Source organism: Daldinia vernicosa (assembly GCF_022497035.1).
Source record: "Daldinia vernicosa strain CBS 139.73 unplaced genomic scaffold F5Y00scaffold_14, whole genome shotgun sequence".
In the NCBI taxonomy this organism is placed as follows: domain Eukaryota; kingdom Fungi; phylum Ascomycota; class Sordariomycetes; order Xylariales; family Hypoxylaceae; genus Daldinia; species Daldinia vernicosa.
In genome coordinates, this window is record NW_025953930.1 from 335,669 (window position 1) to 355,616 (window position 19,948).

At 46.8% G+C, this 19,948-nt stretch overlaps 6 protein-coding genes and 1 non-coding gene across 7 annotated transcripts; 4 read left to right on the forward strand and 3 right to left on the reverse strand.

The window, feature by feature from the left end:
• The first annotated feature begins 3,985 nt into the window (after positions 1-3,985).
• Positions 3,986-6,526, forward strand: F5Y00DRAFT_232627 (putative MFS sugar transporter). The gene is made up of 7 exons (XM_048007184.1): positions 3,986-4,162; positions 4,216-4,267; positions 4,326-4,581; positions 4,637-4,885; positions 4,947-5,196; positions 5,411-5,757; positions 5,819-6,526. Exons 1-7 carry the CDS (start codon positions 4,094-4,096, stop codon positions 6,192-6,194), a joined length of 1,599 nt encoding a protein of 532 aa, XP_047866470.1. The 5' UTR covers positions 3,986-4,093; the 3' UTR covers positions 6,195-6,526.
• F5Y00DRAFT_268297 (putative efflux pump antibiotic resistance protein) lies at positions 6,515-8,529 on the reverse strand (the record flags this gene model as incomplete). Its single annotated transcript, XM_048012228.1, has 3 exons — positions 6,515-7,874; positions 7,982-8,217; positions 8,374-8,529. The coding sequence occupies 3 exons, from the start codon at positions 8,527-8,529 to the stop codon at positions 6,515-6,517; spliced, it is 1,752 nt and encodes a 583-aa protein (XP_047866471.1).
• Positions 8,530-9,228: 699 nt separating this feature from the next.
• F5Y00DRAFT_232628 (protease prsW family-domain-containing protein) lies at positions 9,229-11,131 on the reverse strand. The gene is made up of 2 exons (XM_048007185.1): positions 9,674-11,131; positions 9,229-9,598 (listed from the first exon to the last, which is right to left on the reverse strand). Exons 1-2 carry the CDS (start codon positions 10,631-10,633, stop codon positions 9,584-9,586), a joined length of 975 nt encoding a protein of 324 aa, XP_047866472.1. The 5' UTR covers positions 10,634-11,131; the 3' UTR covers positions 9,229-9,583.
• F5Y00DRAFT_t52 lies at positions 11,131-11,230 on the reverse strand. Its single transcript has one exon. It is a non-coding gene; the product is annotated as a tRNA-Ser (tRNA).
• Positions 11,231-11,450: 220 nt separating this feature from the next.
• On the forward strand, positions 11,451-13,819 carry F5Y00DRAFT_33057 (putative cytochrome P450). The gene is made up of 4 exons (XM_048013492.1): positions 11,451-11,805; positions 11,868-12,629; positions 12,692-13,152; positions 13,238-13,819. Exons 1-4 carry the CDS (start codon positions 11,576-11,578, stop codon positions 13,456-13,458), a joined length of 1,674 nt encoding a protein of 557 aa, XP_047866473.1. The 5' UTR covers positions 11,451-11,575; the 3' UTR covers positions 13,459-13,819.
• Positions 13,820-14,103: 284 nt separating this feature from the next.
• Positions 14,104-16,082, forward strand: F5Y00DRAFT_232631 (uncharacterized protein). Its single transcript, XM_048007186.1, has 4 exons — positions 14,104-14,708; positions 14,770-15,269; positions 15,320-15,396; positions 15,458-16,082. Exons 1-4 carry the CDS (start codon positions 14,514-14,516, stop codon positions 15,814-15,816), a joined length of 1,131 nt encoding a protein of 376 aa, XP_047866474.1. The 5' UTR covers positions 14,104-14,513; the 3' UTR covers positions 15,817-16,082.
• Positions 16,083-17,232: 1,150 nt separating this feature from the next.
• Positions 17,233-19,164, forward strand: F5Y00DRAFT_268300 (FAD-binding domain-containing protein; the record flags this gene model as incomplete). Its single annotated transcript, XM_048012229.1, has 6 exons — positions 17,233-17,546; positions 17,599-17,936; positions 17,984-18,045; positions 18,136-18,563; positions 18,622-18,827; positions 18,890-19,164. 6 exons carry the CDS (start codon positions 17,233-17,235, stop codon positions 19,162-19,164), a joined length of 1,623 nt encoding a protein of 540 aa, XP_047866475.1.
• Positions 19,165-19,948: the final 784 nt, after the last annotated feature.

Genomic DNA, 19,948 nt, shown 5'->3' on the forward strand with positions numbered 1-19,948 from the left:
CTTTAAAATAGCTAGGTAGGCAACAACTTTGTAGCGATTTCCACGAAGAAAGCACTTGGTATTCTAAGCGAGACCTGCGGCTGGTGGTGACAGTAATATTCTCTAGCACTAAGGTCTCTGATAAATCTAATGTCTATCTTGTACCCGTGGTAGACGGGATCTATAGCCTTATATATGCTAGAGATTATACTTATCTTTAATTATATCTACCGATCGCCCGTGCCATTCTCTATTCTAAAGAGGGAATTACTACCCGTTCACCATCCCATTTTCTTATATATATCTCTACTAAGAGAGTTCTTGTAGTACGAAGATTAACATGAATAGAGAGATTTGAATTATAGAATGGGACTAATAACATCTCAACACGAAGATTAAAGTAGTTTAAGAAGTCAAATGAGTTAAACATTGCCTCTATGAGCCACGTTTAAGGCGAGAGTATATACTGCATAGAGTACCTATAGCTGGGGCTTGCTTTTGAAGAGGACTTGGTAATCTCGAAATTAGATAACCCCTTGAAATTGGAGATAATAACTCTTAGAAGAATGTGTTTTCGAAGGAAAGTGGTCTAAGGCAAAGAAATAGAGTACCTACGGAGTCAATGACGACGCTACACCAAAAGCTCTACCCGTCTGACTGCTCGTGCGAGGCACTGCAGGTGATATATGAGAGCGGTTCGGTCCGATATTGGGCTGCTGTACGGGCTGCTGTACGAGTCGGAAGACTGTTCGGGGAAGACCGGCGGGCTTTATTCCTGGGATAATTAATTCGGGGCGCCGACGTTGGGGTATCGAAAACCGGACGTACGCTCCGACGCACCGCCTTTTCCAATGAAAGTAAGGAATCGCCAAGTTAAATCCGGCAGTAGGTTTTGTGGAAATTACCTAACCAACCTAAGTCAACTATTCGTAGTTTTTGCCAACCGTTTCGCAAGGCCCACTAGGGTTGGGCACGATCACGATCACCTCCACCAGGAAACAACTGTTAAATTAAGGCTCTTGGAAAGTGCGCAAGTCCCTCTTGTGGATAAACCCTTGCTCTTGAGGCTATCTTAGCATAGCTATATTACTGGCTGATATGGCAACGAATGCCTTCCCACACTAACAGCGGGAACATCGTGTTTTACGAGGGGGATCGGCTCAGGGTTAAGATGGTCTATCTCCGCAAAGCATGTTGTTTGAAGATCTTCGAGGAATTATATGGGGTCTTGTCTTTTAGTGCCGTATACCAAGCCGCCGGGTCTTCGCCGTAGGTTGGGGGTGTAGTGTAATAACGATATGAAAAAAGGCTCGGCGTATTAACATAGATAGTGCAAATGCCTAGATTTCTGGTAGATCATTATTACCTACTGCTTTTCTAGCGAAGTAACACGATGGTGAATAATCAATCAGATCTGGGGCACACCACAGTTATAGGTAGCCGTTTCCGATCAAATGTGACGTTACGATCCGAGGCTTTGGGACTGTTCGTAGGTGACAAACGTCCGTCAACTGTATTTTGAGATACATTTACCTGAATTAAGAGTATGCTGTACGACTTCAGTTTACTCCTCCTTATCTACGAGGTATAGTCGGTATAGTCGGTGTGATGTCTTGTTTTATACAGGTGAGTTAGCGTGCTCGTTGCTAGTGGCTATAGTAGTTATAATCATTACTTATACCTATTCAAACTCGAATACAAGTCTTATGCCACTTGGCATGCGGCGACAAGACCAGCGCTATGTGAGACAAGACTTCTAGTTGGGATCTGCATTATGCTTCTTCCGTTTTCCCGACAACTCAACATTATAGCCATGTCTTATAGATTGTTGTTCAACGGATGACAAAAAAGCAAATGCGAAAATCTATTAATCCCGCAATATAGGTAAGATTCATGATCGTCCCTTGCCTAGGCCTGTCACTAGAAGATATATCGGGACTGCGTTAGACAGAAAGTGAACGATGTCACGTCTCATATTATTTGAGTATACACATCAACGCGTGAGGGTGGGTGGTATTTCTTACCAGCTCGGAGTATAACCCGTGGCCACCGACTCATGCAGGATCTGAATGGTCGGATCGGACCCGAGTGTTACCTCGAGACATCTGACGGCTAAGTTGTTGCGTTCGAAGGATTCCGAGCGGGCGGGAATCGGTATTGCAAAGTTGACCGAATCAGACCCTAATGTATGAGAAACGCCAAGAATAAGATATCGAACAGGGCTGGGATTCTATGCGCCTGGAACTGGTTCTCTGCGCGAGACTTTGCGAATACCCTATCTATTACATATCTATTATACCTAGACTTCGGCCTACCGATAAACTGGGTAGTAACGGACTGCTGCATGTATCTTAGCTTACATAGAGAAGTCGACTTTTATGACTCGTGTTTCTCGCCATTCTTTTCCTCCATCCTTTTTCGCCTCGTTTATCTGATAGACTAGCTTAGTCATTACCCAAATCTGCCCCTGAATAATCCCTGGAGAACCCCTGAATAGTTCCTGAAGTCCTTTAGAGCCTCTTTCGCCAAGTCCCACGGCTCGCTTACGTCCGTTCGCGCCACTACTGCGCTTAAGGTAAGGTCGTGCTGTAGATTGCTAAACGCCAAGTCGTCATTGGCCTGAATGATAGAGTATTTGTTAGCTCGAGCCAACTAATGCCGCCGGCTGCGATTAGTAGCAGTAATCGGCGTAGGGGCCATATGCAACTAAAACCACGTGTGCGAATGAACTTCATTTTTCACAATTCTTGGTTTCTGATTTGTGACAAGTCTGATGTCGATGAATCGGCCGTTCTGTGGATCATAATGGGTCTTCTGTGCGTAAGTGCGTTATCCATATGTACGAGGGATTTTTCATCTATGGACCATGGTTACGATATAGGACATGATCAGGGGTAGGCGACTCCGCAGATGACGGGTTTTTGTTCATTTCTTTTCAGCCTCCTACTGCAGCCCCAACACCCCCCCAAGCCCCAAGCCTCCCCAAACCCCCCGAAATGGGGCCCCACGGTTGCGACTTTATGCGCTATGACGTATGTTCTAGGCGTTTGGGTAGAAATGCAGAAGAAACGCAAAAGATGCGGAAAATGTATGTAGTATTTCCCAATGCGCTTACTACGTAATACATAGTTACAAAGGGGTTTGAATTATTCTGTCGAACTCGACATACATAGAAATGAGGTGATGCGATTTCCCCGAATGTTTCCGGCTGGATGCGGAGGAACCCCAAAGTCTTTACATGCACTCCGCTACCGACGAGTTGCGAGTTTGTGGAGAGATCTTGGGGTGTTGGAATGCAGACGACCACCTAACGTTTCCATGCCCATGGGGAGATTCAGGGGCCTATGAAGGTCCAGAAGTCCCCGTTAAAAATGTTGCCAAGTGGAGAGAATTAAGCGGGTATTAAGCGGGTACCGTTCTCGGCAAGCTGGAACCACTTTCTTTTTAGTGCGTTTACATAGAATAACAGTCGTCCTATGACATATATCTCGGCGTTACGAGGCGTAATTGCTTGGGGCAAACCTCAATCGGTTATGCTTATTGGTCAGAGAACGACTGTGGCAATAACACAGCTAAGATGTAAAGCCGTTAATGGCCTCAGTTGACTATACTAAATGCGGTAAGGTTAAGTCACCTGATACCGTACGTCGGGGCTTTTCAGGAATTTTTGCGCGGGATGACGCCGAAGTCTAATCCCTGCCTCTCCAGATTCCCCAGCTGTTACCGCTGCTAACCCCCACAGCTGGAACGCGAACCTTGTTTAATTGGACAATTCAACTTTCCAGTCAGACAGTGTAACAAAACTTGATCAACCACAAGATCACGTATCGTAGGAAAACCCCTGTTGGATTGTCCATTAACGGCCTGGCATATAATCATGGGTTTAACCAAATACGGAATACAATTCTTGACATACGTACTTCATGGTATTCATGGTACTTTATAAGTCCATTGTACATCGTTGTATATAAAGAACATCTGCCCACCGAGTCGTACTTCATTGTTCCGCTTTCCGCTTTGACACGTCCAACTACCTACTTTTCAAACCTCTCCTCGTCTGTCTCCAGAGTACGAATTAAGGAGCAGACACAGCTCTGTAGTTGCTCATAACAAGATGGCAGTATCACGAGTAAAAGAGCCCTACTTTGGGTTCAAGGGCAAATGGCTGACCTTCTGGATCACTGTAAGCCAACAATGCCTATTTCCGAATAAATCATATGGAGCTAACAATCATAGCTCGCTTGCGCTACAGACATGACCCTTTTTGGTTATGATCAAGGTGTTTTCAGTAAGTAGCCATCCTATGAATGTTATATATCTTACCGGTATTAACGCCTTGGCTTTAGGCGGTGTTGTTATTTCGAAAGACTATCTAGACGTCCACGACCTACATGGCCCGGAGAAAACAAGTGTTCTATCAATCATCACCTCAATTTATACCATCGGTTGTTTCCTGGGTGCCGTTACCGCATTTTACATCGGAGAGACGATCGGCCGAAAGAAAACCGTGCTTGTCGGCACCGTTATCATGAGTGTCGGCGCTATTCTTCAAACGAGCTCTTTCAGTGTTCCGCACATGATAGTCGGTCGTATCGTCACAGGGTATACACCACCGGGACTTCATACCGAGTAATCATCAAACTGACCTGTGGAATAGTATCGGTAACGGAATCAACACAGCTACTGCTCCTGTTTGGCAAACAGAGACTTCCAAGGTGGAAAACAGAGGACTGCTTGTTATGATCGAGATGGGCTTAAACATCTTTGGTTTTTCATTGAGTAACTGGGTTAACTATGGAATGTCATTCGTTGGAGGCTCCATCGAATGGCGACTCCCCCTGGCTCTCCAGATCGCTTTCTGCATCGTCCTATTCCTTACTGTCCCATGGCTACCGGAGTCGCCCAGGTAAGTGTTTTATCTACATCAAAGCTGCTTAAAATGTGTGATTTACTGATTCCCGCTATAGATGGATGTTTGCACATGGTCGGGAGGACGAAGCGATTAAGATCTTGGCGGATTTAGAAGACAAGCCGATTGATGACCCCTACATAATCGCCGAGCGCGAAGAAATCGTATTCGGTATCGAGTACGAGCGCCAAAACGCCATTAACTGGGGTGATCTTCTCCGAGGCCGCACCCAGTCCGGAACCAAAACCATTCGACGACTGATCCTCGGCTCTGGTACTCAAGCCATGCAACAATTTGGTGGCATTAATGGTAAGTACAAGAGCACATCTTATTCTCAATCTGTAACTTATTTTATACACATGCTAACTAGGAGGTAGTGAGTAACCTAACTCGATTTTTAATACTTATTCCCTCCGCACCAGCCTGAGGTTAAGGAAGAGTGCACACTCTTTACCCCTTACCCCAGCTGTTTCATAGGGAGCTGGACTGTATAATTAAATACAGGATGCTAACATAAACTAGATCATGTCCTACTACCTTCCTACCGTGTTGATCGAGTCCGTCAAGCTAGACGAGAGCATGGCCCGTCTCATTGCTGCTTGTGCATCAGTTGCCTACCTCTTCGCATCTTTAGTGGCAGCGCCCCTTGTGGAAAGGGTTGGCCGCCGCATCATGATGATGGTTTCCACTGCAATCCAACTAGTCTGCTTCTTGCTTGTCACCGTCCTACTCCACTTCGCGGAGCAACCTGACTACCTTCAGAAGATTGAAGTATCCAAGGCTTCCGTCGTATGGTTCTTCATCTACTACATGGGTTTTGGCTTAGGAATGTTGGGTATCCCATGGCTGTACCCTACTGAAATCAATTCGTAAGTTCAAGACTCTATCTCGGACCCTCAAAATTGAGAGGTAATTGCTGACCTGTTACAGTCTTCCTATGCGAACAAAGGGAGCTGCTGTTGCCACCATGACGAACTGGCTCACAAACTTCGTCGTCGTCGAAGTGACACCCATCGGTATCCAAAAGCTAGGCTGGAAGTTCTACATCATCTGGACAGTGACAAACGCGCTATTCTTGCCCATCATATGGCTCTTCTACCCCGAGACCGCCAACCGTACTCTAGAGGATCTAGATGCCTACTACCGCGACAACCCACCCCTAGTTCTCCATAAGGACCTCGACTCTACCTCCGTAAAACGACCCGCGAGGTTCGTCGAGGCACAAGGCCGGGATATCGAAGAAGCTGCGAAGCACCTGGAGAAGCGTACCTCTGTTGTTCACGACGAAGGGGGGTTGAGCAGTTAAGCAGCCTGCTTGCCTTACGCATCCTCGCTGGCGGGGTATCATTGAGTACATGAGGTTCCTCACGAGGTATATTGGCGGGTCTTGTTCGTATGGGTTTCACTATACAACGGTGTTTTACGACTTTATAGCGGGTATATCATAGGGATACATGCGCATGTCTTAGGTTTCTGGGTTAGACTTGATACCATTTCCGTCCATAACAATTAAAATGGACTCGATGAAATAAACGATATACTTCTTATATTTTTGTGTTAACATTAGGGGGGAGTTTCTAGCTTTCCTGTATCTTCTATCGGACGAAGTGTAGACTTACAACTAGATTACCGACCGGGTAAACCAAGTTGCAATTTCTCGCGCTTCAAAAAAAGTGACAGAATGAGACCTAGTCCCGCTCCAGCAATATTCATGTAAAATACCGTAGCTACGTTGTTGGCAATAGCCTCTAGAACACGGAGTTGAAGTTCTGGGCTAAGACCCTGGACTAGAGACGTCCCGGCGCCATCAATAGTTGCCTGAATGACTGAACGTGGCACGCCCGGAAGGATTATAGCGATATCTCTAGTGGTGCCGTTAAGAAATATTGTCGTAGCAATACCAAGAGATAGTGCGAGTCCGGCCATTTGAGAGCAACTCATGAAGCCTGTAACATCAGGGAGTGAATTCGGATCGGCACGGCGAGCCTTGATCTGAGCTACAGTATAACCGAGCTGCGTGACTGGTCCACAGCCTGCACCTTGAATAACAGTATATCCGCAAACGGCTCCTCGGGAGACAGCATAACCAATAGTTGTCAATAAGCCGTTGCCGATGAGCATAAGTGCAGCCCCGTCAGTAAACCAGGGCATGTATACCGGGTATCTATTAAAAAGAGGACCGGCGGCGCCGCCAAAAACGACGGTGGAGGCGACGAAGGGAATTGTGTAAGCTGCTGAGCCCAAGGCTGTATCGCCATAAACAAATTGGAATAAAAGGGGTAGTGAATAGACAGTCATCACAACATTTGCGATCGCGAGTGAGCCGCAACAGAAGAATATAGCCATCGCCCAATCGCTGAAAAATTGGACCGGAAAGATTCGGTCGACGGTTAACAGGTTCCAACACTGCTGGATGCCAAAGGTCGACCAGATAACTGCCGTTGCTACATATAAGCCGATCATTTGGCCGCTCGTCCAGCTATACAAGGCTCCGCCGAAACTAAGTACCATGATAATAGTGAGGGTGCCTCGAAGGAACAGGGTCGCTCCGATGTAATCTATGCGCTTAACTCGGGTCCATAGGGATGATCCCGCAGCGCGAGGAGGAGATGAGGGGACGAGAAAAATACACGCCGGTGCGGCAACGGCAACGGCAGCGATGCAGATGTTGATGTAAAAGGCCCATCGCCAAGTAGCCGACGAGTCGGCGAATGCACCGCCAATAACGGGGCCGAGAATAGTCCCAAGACACCAGCACATACCGACATGGTTCAAGTTCACTGCCCTTTCGGCCTCCGCGGTCATATCCGAGATGATGTTTATAGTGCCGACGTAAATTCCAGATCCGCCGCTGCTGGCAACGGCTCGACCGGCGATAACAGCCTCGATCGACCGTGCGGAGCCGATGACCGCGGAGCCGATCTCGAATATGAGAACCGCAATTAAGTACAGAAGCTTGTTGTTAAAAAGCTTATAGAGCGTACCCCTGTGCCAAGTTAGTTAGGTAGTTAGTGTCTCTTACGAAATACAGCATGGTGGCTATAGAGATAGGTAGATGTATTTAGAGACGGACCATAGAGGAGCCATGACTACTTCTCCCATAGGGTACGAGGCGGAAAGCCATGGAAGCATGGCATGTCAACCCGGTTTCCGAAGGTTTCAATCATGCTGGGCCGTACGCTTGCTGTGACGGTGTTGTCGAGCGCGTACAGGAAGGTTGAAGATAAGACTGCTAGAATAACAAGAAGCCATTTAAGGCCCCCGACGCCTCGCTCAACTCTAGGTTCGTCGTTGCCGGTGGTTTCGGGATTCGGATGTTGAAGAACCCCCTTCTCGCCACCTTAGTTCCTCTGGGCTCCTATGTTCGTGCGAAGGTCTAGTGATGTTCTAATTGTTGATGTGGAAGCCATGGCGCTATGGGCTTTTGTTACTACTTTGCAGCGGAATTATTATTACGGAATCTATGGAGTATATAGGTATACTACGTTGGGCAGGAGGTAACGGGGGCGACTTGGGGGTTTTCTGTACGGCGTGTTGGCTTGAATCAAGGGAGATAATGAAGGTATTCGGATTCGATTAAGTGAATTCTTACTCCGACGTCCACACCAGCCGTGCAAGGGTTGGTTCGATCGAGTAGACATGCCGAAGCTATGCACCGACGATGGACACTCACCTATAGTTACATATCCTTTACCTAGTACTTCCTCGCTGTCAGCTGCGTATCTAGATTCTAGAAGCTAAATCATCACCGCAATGTTTAGCCTTGATGGTAATGTAATGGTGCCTGTTTAGAGCCGGTAACTAGGGACAGCGACTTGGTAAGCAAGGGGTACTGAACACGACGACTGCACCAACAAAGACGCAACAATGATTACTGCGAAGTATCCATAGCTTAATTAATATTACCACCCTATTGAATCGTGCAGTTTATTTATATCCAACATACCCCGGTGCAGAGGCCCCTAGGAGCGTGTAGCCTACAATTTAGGTACACAGCCTTCGAGGAAACCCCTCCCTTCGAACCGGATAACAGCCTTTAAATCTTCAAAGCTGTGAGAGTCCTAATATATGCCTACCTAGGTAGCAATCAACTACGCCATAAGAGTACAATCTTCTCTGGCATCATGGGGCTGTACACGAAACTCCCAGAGGCGATTGAAGGGCGTCCACGGTAGCGACGGCCCAATCCCCGCCGACGTGCCTGATATCGAATATTCGGCCGAGGACGAGGTAGTGCTGGAAAAGTGGCTACGCGAGAACGTGAGCACCACTTGACACTCGCTCGGGACGTGCAAGATGCTTCCACAAGCTGAAAGGGGTGTAGTTGACTCTAGCCTAAGCGTCTATGGGGTCCAGGGCCTCAAGATTGCGGATCTTAGTATTGCGGCCCGTAATGTGGCAGCGAATACTAATGACACTGCATTGGCTGTTGGAGAAAGGGCGGCTGATATATTTATTAAGGAGCTCGCTCTGAACTCTGCCTCGATTTGAAGTTTCTTAGCTAAGGCCTTAGTTATAGATGCCAGTAGTTACGAAAAAAAGTACCATGCGCTCTCTTTAACAATATGTTAGCAAAGATCTCCTAGGCCGTGAGATATAAGGAGTAGGGTATCTATCATATATGCAAGTAATGAGCTAAGTCTATCTGGTAAAATACATTCTCTTTCGTACATTTACATTCTCTTCGTGGGTCATCTACTTCGTTTTACCCTATTGCAAGTTAGTCTCAATCCAACTATGCTGACCTAACTACCCCGGGCTTGAGTATTGCGGAAAATAACATACCTCGTGAGAATTCCAGGGAGCAAATCGCCTCCGGACGACGAGAAGCAGTGTACCTTCGATGATAATAGCAATGGCGAGAACAACCAGCAACGACTTTCCGTATGGGTGAATCCATCCAACATTCCCGTTTAAGGCACTGGTGCCAAATAGCGAGAAATCCCAAGCCCCGTGGATGAGGGCGGGAAGACCTATAATCTGCGCCAGACTCGAGGTCTCCCCGCGGAAGTCCCGGTCGGCGGTGCTCAGGCCGATGAGAAGGCCACCCATCAGGTGCATGGGTGAACCGATAAGTACGCGCTCAACAGTGGCTACCGCAAGATGCGCAGCCCCCTTATTCTCCTGCACGGCAGCATAGATGAACCCGATGTTCTCGAAAGTGCTGAAGCCTAGAGCAGCTGCGGCTGCCAACGTAATATAATTATGCTCGTGCGTAATACGCCCGCGGCGTCGAGCATATGCTAATCCAGAATACTTGAGAAGCTCTTCCGGAATACTAGCACCGAAATACGCAAGCAAGAACATGAAAACCCAATACTGCCAACTACCGGCCATCTGTCTCCTCGCAGCTAACGTCTCGGCATCTAGACTAGCGACTTCACCCTCACCCCTTGCGAACTCGGCAAGAAGGGTAGGCGCCGAGGACGGGAACAGCGCATAACTGAATAGGTAGAACAAGAGGGACTGGACAACAATGACGGCGAAAACGCCAATGGTACCAACAAGCACATACGTCCAAACAAAGGTCTCGATGTCCGTCCTCTGGTTTACGGGACGCGCGCGGTCATACCGTAGCAGAAAGAACGTCGGGGTTAGGACGAACAAAGACAGCAGCGCCGTCAGAGGCGATGCGATGCCGAGGGCGATAAATATGGCCGGTAGGATGCCCCAAAGCAGAATTCTCGTGGAACGGGAGAACTGAAGTTTACTTGGCACCTCGATAGCTTGAGGCTTTGCCTCCATCGTCAATGGCACACCGCAGGTGGAGATGTTTAAGAAATCCCGCGATGGCTAGGATGATATCTCAGCGTGGGGCTTTTCAGGGGCTTTCTAATTGCTGCTGCTACGTATCCGTGAATGTAGGCGGTTGGGTGAGGAATTGAACTGATGAGGATTCACGAATATCAAACTTGGTCGCCGGGATTGAGCTGGTATTTATTCCCAAAATGAGAAGACATGTTGTCGTTGCAAAGCATTGCCATCTAAAGACCGATGATGAAATTTCGATATGTCAAGCGAATCAAATCGTGACTGTGACTCGACGGAATGGTCATAGCGATGAGTCCGCTGGGAACCGAGCGTGCATATACGCCGTATTTAAACACGTGATTCGTTCATCTGTTAGAATACGGTATATGATGTTATTATTGAGGAGTAAAAAAAAAGAAACAAAAAAACAAAAAAGAATATTTTATTAAAGATGGAAAGATAAAAATGAAGTTGGTGACATTTATTAGAAGCGACGCCTGCAGGATTCGAACCTGCGCTCCCGAAGGAAATGCCTTCCAGTATATCGTGAAATATAGCAGGGCATCGCGTTAACCACTCCGCCAAAGCGCCTCGCTATTGTTCGGTGAACATTTAGACCAACAAACACCATTATTATTCTTAGTTTAGCGCCCGCGATTATAGAAGTGGGTCTATCCAAAATGAATCTTATATGGGTTATTTCAATAGTTACGGATACTTGAATATGGTTACAGTTGTTGGTCTCTAGGCACATGTGAATACTACGTAGGTAGGTAGGTATAGATACGAATCCAATGGTACCTTTTGGCTACGTGAACATTAATTTGAATAAGACTGATTTATAAATTAGGCGCCCCTCCATAAACCAAATACCTACGAGTTGCATCATTAGTAAAGATCGACTTATGAGGTTTAGCACGCAGTGCACTTTCACGTATGATCATGGGCAACATTCATATTATCAATGATCGCTTATCCAGCGTGGTGGATGTGCGACTCCTCGTCATTCCGCTCGCTATTATTCTGTGGATTGGTTATGCTGCCATATTTCGAACGGAGGCTGTCGACAAGGTGGAAGAACCAGCGCAACTCAAGGATCCTATCCCCTTTATATTCAATACTTTCCAAAACTTGACCAATATGGGAGCTTTTCTTGATAGGGCTATGTGAGATTCTTCGTCCCGAGCTAGGTACACAACTCTACCACTTTAAACTAACTATATTACAGTCCCTTGTTACGTGAGAGGAAAGTTATTAGGTTCAACCTGGCCTTGAGACCTGTCTATTGGATAACGGGGCCCAATCTTGTTCAGAAGTTGTTTGTCACAAATTCATCGTTGAATTCGAATATAGTACCTCTTATTCTTATAGATAAGCTATGGGGGGTCCCGAAGGAGGAGTCTAAGAGATTTGCAGACGACAAAACTGGTCGTTTGACGTCTCCCATACCAGGCACAATGACCAGCCCAGATCAAAAGCGTCTATGGCATACGGAACACCAGATCTACGACAAATATCTCACCCAACCTCCTTACAGTCATCAACTAGGTCGGCATTTCTTTGATGTGCTAGCGAAGCGGCTTGACGAGTTTCCTACAACTGAATGGACCACTATCAACCTTTTCGCTTTTATGAGGTACGCTATACCGGAGTGTGCTATCATTACCATGTTTGGGCCTCGAATGCTTGAGCTCAACCCGGGCCTCGTTGATGCTCTCTGGGATGTAGATGCCAACCTTGGGAAGCTGGTCTGGGGCTTACCTAGCTTTATTACCCCTCAACCATATAAGATACGAGATGGCCTACGTGCCATGATGGCGAAATATCTTAACGCCGCATGGGCTAATTTTGACTGGAATGGACCCGACGCAGATTCGGACTGGGACGTTCACTTTGGTGCACGAGTTTCTCGGGAGATAGCGTTATGGATGAAAGAAAATGACCTCTCAATCGAAACTGCCTCCGGCCACACTATGGCGAGATTGTTCGGGTTAGTCCACGCCCCAATACTGGGGTAATGATCTTTAGGTCGACCGTGCTAATAACGTACAGAATCAATGGAAATAGTGTCCCATCGGTGACGTGGGCCATGATGGAATCTCTGCAGAGGCCCGGGCTTCTACAAGATGTGCGAGACGAAGCTCAAAAAGCCATTACGGTTGACGCAAACACTAGAGAACGCCACATAAACACGCAAAAACTTCTAGCATCGCCCCTTTTACAGGCAATCTTCCAAGAGACATTACGCATGCACACGTCGTTTATGCTGACGCGAGAGGCTCGTGAAACTATATCTATCGGTGGCTACCGTATAGAGAAGGGGTCGCTAATACAGGCTCCTACGGATGTAGCTCATTACGAAGAGGCCGTTTGGGCTATTGACGGCCATCCAGCATCTGAGTTCTGGCCAGGGAGGCATATTCGGCTGGTGGAAGGAAAAGACGAATCTGGAAATCCTACCACTCAACCGGAATTCTTCGCAAAGGCTCGTCCTAGTTCCTTCTTCCCATTCGGTGAGTTCCCTTACAGGCAAATTTAGGAGTATAATCTGTTACTAGTACGGGAGTGTATTGGCTGACACGGTAGTTACATCGACAGGAGGGGGTAATGTGGTGTGTCCTGGACGGCACTTTGCGAGGCAGCAAATCATCATGAGCCTCGCTATCATAGTTTCTAAATTCGATATAGAATTCATCGAGTGGACAACGCTAGACGGCAAGAAGTCCGACCGGCCACCAAGAAACAGCAAAGACTTCGCCGGCACGATATCAACCCCTCCGGACCGGGATATGAAGATTCGGTGGAAGAGGCGTTGGTAGGATGGTTAAGCTTATCGAACGATCTTAGATTTGAACACTCGCAAAGTTCGCTATACCATTCGTCTTCGTTATAGCGCACTGTTCGGTAGATGAATTGCTAACGCTTCGTCATCCATACCTACATCTAATCGAGTCGGCTTACATCCAATCATGCGATCAGGAGTTGCACTCAGTGTGGCAAGATGATTAAGTTGTGTAACCAACTGAGTAGTATCATGCGAGTGAATACAAATACAAGATTCTATCCTACCCTCCCTCGTTTCTGATGCATTAAAGTTACATCACATAGTGGTATCGAAGCAGGTTGGTGGCCTGGAATGTCGAAGCACCCGGGTGAGTGTCAGAAAGAGGTGGATTTGCAGGAGCGGGTAGGATGTAGTAGTACTTATTAATTGGGTAGTATTCGGTATAACATTCAGGCGCTCAGAACTAAACTAGTCATCCTTTAAATAGATGAGTCCTAAAGTGGCGGAACGTTAAGATCAGAATTATAGCTCGTCATTCGAACCGTAATGGGACGGTTTTATTTAACGTATCTGCTCTTGTGTATTCTATTGGACAGGCCATCGTAACGGAGGACATGATAAATTAAGCGTCAGCGTGGCTCCAGATGCAGTGCCACCTTTCCCCCGACCTAGAGGGTCTTGGGTCTTGGAGGGGTCGTCTTTTCGTCTGATGTACATAGGATCTCACATGTCTGGGCCCGTCGCCCTCCCGTCTCTGGGGTAGCTTCGATAGTCTGAAGCAGGCCTAATATATTCCTCATACAGTAAGTTATTTCGTATCAAGAGATGGATGTTTTATTCGAAGGAGTTATGTATCGCCGTTGTGTTTAAGGCTTCTGATTGTCACGACACATTGTATGTTAGAGGCATCTTGCGATACTCCTCCGTAAAAAAGGTACGATCCTATAAGGCGGGTTTGATGCACCTATGAGATTACTGAGGTGCTTGCCTTTCTCCCCCAAATCATACCCCCCCAAGTTTCATCCAGAGTTGGACTCGATCGCCTCTACTTTAATTTGACTGCTGTGTTACCGCCCATCATCGCAAGATATGGCTGCACTTGTGCCTCTGGACGAACTGATACCATTTCCCGCGGAGGTTGATGATACCCATAAGGTTTATAGAATCGCAGCCGCATGTATAGCTCTCTGCATTGTTACTACGGGCTTCGTGGTAGCGCGCCTTACACTCCGAGCTCGATCCAAGAATTTGGGACCGGATGATTATGCCATCATACCAGCGACTGTAAGTTAAAGACACCGCGTTACGCACGATCGCTTCTTCTCATTATAAGATACCTACCTAGATATTATACATCGGCTGGTCGAGTTTAGCGGCCTATATCAACCTGAATGCTGGAGTCGATAAACCACTATGGGAAATCACCATAGAGGAGTATTCATTATGGTACAAAGGAATCGTAGCGACGGCATGGCTATACCCTATAATGTCAGGCACCATTCGAGTTTCCATCACCCTGTTCTACCTGCGCATCTTCGGCCACGGTAACAACGTCACGACCAGGCGGATCCTCTATGCATTTTTGGCCTTGCAGGGTGTCTATGTCGTGGTCTTTTCCATAACACCTGCTTTCGCTTGCAGACCACTCTACTACGCGTGGGACCCTCTACAGCATCCTACACACTGCAACGACTTATACTATACGTACTCGACGATCGGCCTCTACAGTGTTAGCTTAGCGTACGACGTTGTCCTGCTTGTATTCCCAATATTCCCAGTTGTGAAGCTTAATATGGGCTGGCGAAGACGTCTTGGTATCCTGGTAATCTTCATGTTGGGTGCAGCGTGAGCAATTCCCCCCAAGCTATTCAAGCAGCGACTTATATCAAATTCAGGGCTAGCATTGCTGCTGCATTGAAGCTGGCGTTATTTGTGGATGGCATTCGAAGATTTGTGGTTACGGACCCCGCCTGTCAGTATTAACAAGGCTTTTCCTTTTATTCATCTTTATCATATCTAACAGAAGTTCTTAGTTTTCAAATACCTAGCCTCACGCTTTATTGCCGGGTCGTTCGATGGTTATGGCGAGACATTCTGGATACCATCTCAAGTTGAACCTACTGTCGCCCTCATCGGAGCATCGCTGCCGGCACTCGGCCATTCCATGAGGTTAGTTGCGGGACGTGTCACAAAAGTATGGTCTAGTTTGACATCAACTTCCAAGACTACGACGTATGACTCGCAATCAAACCCACCGACATTTGGCAGCAAGCAGGCAGCTGGCAAAGGAGGGTTTCGGCCCCTGAATGAATCACAGATCGAGCTACGGGATACAGGAAGGTTTAAAGTCGATAGTCGCGCGCAATCTACCGACAATAGGAGTTATTATTGATTTTTACGAGTGTGGGCATCATGTCATACAGTCCTGGAAGTTGCTGTATCATGTAAATCTAGCGGCTCGTTAACCGATCCTCTGTATTATAATACGACGCGTCCCACCGGTAGGGGTGATGAGTCTTGGGCATGGAAACGATTTGAAGTTGTAAATATAAATAAAAAAGGTACGAAAAAGGCAATGACTATGGGTTAACGAAGTTATCTACAAGACAAATACCTGTTTTCCAAACGTGTCTACTCAATTAATAGGTAATAGCATAGAATATGAGTCTTTGCTAAATAACTTTGAGATCGTATTGGCCTCACACAGCGTTAATCGAAAACAGCTTACTATACCCAAACAGTCTCAAGTCCGCTGACAGCCGAGGACAAAAGGACAATCTACTGCCCAGGAATATATCGAATAACGCACCAATCAACGTAGATGACACAGTGCGAAGTTAATAGTAATACTATAATGTTACATTAAGATTGGGTATATCTACAAGAAGGGTAGATCCTCCAACTTACGTGCATATGGGCCGGGAAGTTAGGGCGGAGGCTAGTACTTATCCATAACGATTAGAAGTCCCTTGCCTACGGCACAGTGCTCTAATAATCAGCGTGATCATTACAAAGTATACCTAACATAATGAGGTATTTAGTCCGTGTTATCCGAAAGGGTGGAATAGGTACCTAGTAAAACGCGTGGCACAACTCCCCGCCCCGGAGAGTTGCAACAGGTAATAAGCACCTGCAGGCGAAAAGGGTGGTGGTATTTGTAGCCTTCGGACAGTCCCAACTAGGCGAGAAGCTGGCATCATTGAAAGATAGAGGGTGTGTAAGACCGGTCTAGAATTTCTCAAGAAGGATTCGAGCTGCAATGTTCTTTCGCAACTCAGAAAAAGGGGCGTTCTCCGGGGGTTGTTTGGGGTTATGGTACCAGCTATATTCGATAGCAGAATCAGAAGCTGAAGCTGAGGCTAGCTGCTTGCGGCCCTACAATTGCTGAAAATCGTATAGGTAAAATTAACTAGCTGGTAGGATCGAATGGCGAGCTTAAAACGAGTTTAACAGATGATCTTAACTCCGAAGTATTAAACTCTGGGCAAAGGCACTTCTTGAGTAGATCTTGACTTAATTAATCGTTGTTCTATCATTGTTCTAAAGAATATTCTATGCGTCGGTGTTCTAACACGATTACATAGCCCAGCCACCTCTTAGTCCTGCAGCTGTCGGTAGCATCCCAACGTCCAACGGGCTGGAGGTTGCAATCCTATTGGTTTAATCCAGGTAAGTGTAACGCAACAGCGATACCGATGCAGTATAATGGGGGAGCTCCTAACCACCAGTCGTTAGGGTAGGACGATTACATAACGTTGCATTTCAAGAGGGCCAAGAAAGGGCGTTGTCTTTCTAGCTCTTGGGAGCTATGGCGGTGCTCTCTAGTATTATGAGTGCATTATCACTGCTGAGCATTATCGGTTCTAACATAGTACTCGCCGATTCTACCTCACAAACAAGCGCTTACCTTGAACATCGTGACAATATGAGCGAAAAGTTCGAAGCTTTTTACAATAGCATAGGCTTGTCGGAAGCACAGGCCGAAACTCTAAAGGAGAAGTACGGTATAGAAACAACTGATGAAAACTCCGTTGAGGCAGCTTGCACAGCAGCACAGCTTAGCCTTGGGGCATCCATAGTCGATACAGCTCCCTTAAACCAAACAGTGGTGGGCGAAAACTGGTAAGTTCTACACAGCCTATTCGTTATTCTATTTATTCTCATATGTGTCAAGGTCAAAAGCCTGCATTGCCGAACCTTACTGCATAGTCCAACCGAAGACAGCAGAAGATGTATCCAAGGTCATCAAAACAATTAGCTATTACGGCGTTAAGTTTGCCGTTCGCAGCGGTGGTCATTCTCCCAACCCTGGATGGTCAAGCGTAGGCCAGGGAGGAATTCTTGTGGATTTGCAAAACCTAAATCAAATAAGCCTAAGCTGCGACAAGAAAGTGGCGAGTGTTGGTCCCGGGGCTCGATGGGGTGAAGTGATCTCGACTCTGGACGCACAAGGAGCTACCGTTATAGGCGGGCGAGTTCCTAGCGTCGGTGTCGCAGGAGTTATACTGGGCGGTACGTTGCAAGTCTCTGTTATTCTTAGGTATTCCTAACACTTTTAGGGGGTTACTTCCATTTTACTGGACAGTTCGGCACCGCTGCCGATAATGTGAAGAACTTTGAGGTATGTGGTACTCCCTGACAAATATGCCGGGCGGGTGGCGATCAAGTCCTAGGTCTCGGCTTAGGGCTCACGTACTAAACTGAACTCCAGATTGTCCTTTCGGATGGAACGATTACCAACGCTAGTTCTACTGTCAACCCAGATCTCTTTTGGGCTTTGAAGGGTGGTGGGCCTAACTTCGGAATCGTAACTCGGTTTGACCTATATACGGTACCCGTAAGAGGGATCTGGTATCAGGCGTCGATATACTCGGTCGACCAAGCTGACGCTCTTTTAGAGGCTTACGCCAAGTGGCAGCAGAATGAAGGTGCAACAGATCTCAAGGCCACCGTAGGTCTTGGTATTGGTCTCGACTCCATCAGCCTTGGCCTAGTATATTCGGAACCGACAGGGGATCAGCCAAGCGTCTTTGCACCCTTTAGAGACATAGAACCACTCATGGTCGCTGTGCCACCGACCAATGGTTCAATTTCCGCTTTGACGGCGATAATGGCCAGTACTGGAACGGGGTCTGACCGGTACGTATCAATACTATCGAAGACTCTTTGGAATAGGGGCTAATGAAATTGTAAATAGCCATGATTATAGAGCTGCTAGTACACGCATCGACGCCCAACTTTACAAGGACGTGCACGCCTTTTGGCGGGAGAAAGCCCTCGCAGTTCGCGACGCTACAGGAGCCAACCAGACTTTCACTGTCCAGCCTGTTCCCAAGAACGTTGCCGTACAGGGAGAACAGAAAGGAGGAAACCCAATGAATATCCTAAAGGACAATCACGGATGTATGTCTAGCCTCTTCTCGAGCATTGTTTTTTAAGTAACTCGCCTAACTAATAATCCCTAGGGTGGACGACAATTGTTGACTGGAATGACGAGAAGGACGACGATCTAGTGAGGTCGGTCTCGATTGAAACAAGCCAGAAATGGAAGCAACTAGGAGATGAGCGAGGCTTGTCACTACCATTCACCTTCATGAACGACGCTTCCCGAGATCAGAACCCGCTCGCGTCGTACGGCACCGAAAGCGTCAACAAGCTGAAGCAAATTTCTCAGAAGTACGATGCTTCGCAATTATTCCAGAAGCAACAGAACGATGGGTTCCTACTTTCTAAATTGTAAATTATAATTTCTGATCTATCAGTTAAGTCATGTTAAGAGGCGCCTAATTTATAGCCGTTATAGATAATCATAGACCAATACGATAATTATTTTCAACTACCCATCGTATTTTAGCTTTTAATGTCGCATATAGAGCAGAGAGTCAAGACGAGGACAATGATATTGTAACTATTCCGTCCTTCGACAACATGCTAAGCAATCATACAATTTCAAAGTAGCTGCAATTTCCACCAGCGCATTTCGTGTCGTCTCTACCTGGTGACACAGATCTAGATTACAAGCATCACATTTAAAAGGGGTTACATGATTTAAGGCTACCCAGTAAATGTGACAGTAACTCCAACATACTTTACGAGCGTTGCGTCTTCTGCAGTTGGGGTCGCACAATCTTACGCTTCGGTGAAAGAAAAGCTGGAAGCGAGAATCCAACAGCCATGATAGGGGAAAATTTAAACTCGCTTGATGAATCTAATACAACCACAACACGGAGAGCAATACCAGTCACGTACAGCTCCGCAATATCATATGTCATTTACGAGAATCTTGTTAGCGTCACCGCCTTTCACACCTCAGCATTTCAGGAGATGCTATGGGGTTACATGATTCCAACATGGTGGGTTACACAGCTTAATATATTTTAAATCCAAAGTCGTATCACAACGGCTGGAGCCTGGAGGATCAACGGCGGGCGATAAGGCGAAAACCGCAATTTTTGGCTCCCCGCGCATCGTAAGATCTAAGCTTAAACAGTCTTAGATCTGAATGCACTGCTACGCTACGTTAC

Excerpts from the sequence above, each read along its gene's own strand:
- F5Y00DRAFT_232627 (XM_048007184.1), top strand. The coding sequence starts at position 4,094 with ATGGCAGTATCACGAGTAAAAGAGCCCTACTTTGGGTTCAAGGGCAAA. Across the intron at positions 4,582-4,636 it reads GTCGGTCGTATCGTCACAGG|TATCGGTAACGGAATCAACA; the intron begins GTATACACCACC and ends CCTGTGGAATAG. Across the intron at positions 5,758-5,818 it reads TACCCTACTGAAATCAATTC|TCTTCCTATGCGAACAAAGG; the intron begins GTAAGTTCAAGA and ends GACCTGTTACAG.
- F5Y00DRAFT_232628 (XM_048007185.1), bottom strand. The coding sequence starts at position 10,633 with ATGGAGGCAAAGCCTCAAGCTATCGAGGTGCCAAGTAAACTTCAGTTC.
- F5Y00DRAFT_33057 (XM_048013492.1), top strand. The coding sequence starts at position 11,576 with ATGATCATGGGCAACATTCATATTATCAATGATCGCTTATCCAGCGTG. Across the intron at positions 12,630-12,691 it reads ACTATGGCGAGATTGTTCGG|AATCAATGGAAATAGTGTCC; the intron begins GTTAGTCCACGC and ends AATAACGTACAG. Across the intron at positions 13,153-13,237 it reads TAGTTCCTTCTTCCCATTCG|GAGGGGGTAATGTGGTGTGT; the intron begins GTGAGTTCCCTT and ends TTACATCGACAG.
- F5Y00DRAFT_232631 (XM_048007186.1), top strand. The coding sequence starts at position 14,514 with ATGGCTGCACTTGTGCCTCTGGACGAACTGATACCATTTCCCGCGGAG. Across the intron at positions 14,709-14,769 it reads ATGCCATCATACCAGCGACT|ATATTATACATCGGCTGGTC; the intron begins GTAAGTTAAAGA and ends ATACCTACCTAG. Across the intron at positions 15,397-15,457 it reads TGTGGTTACGGACCCCGCCT|TTTTCAAATACCTAGCCTCA; the intron begins GTCAGTATTAAC and ends AGAAGTTCTTAG.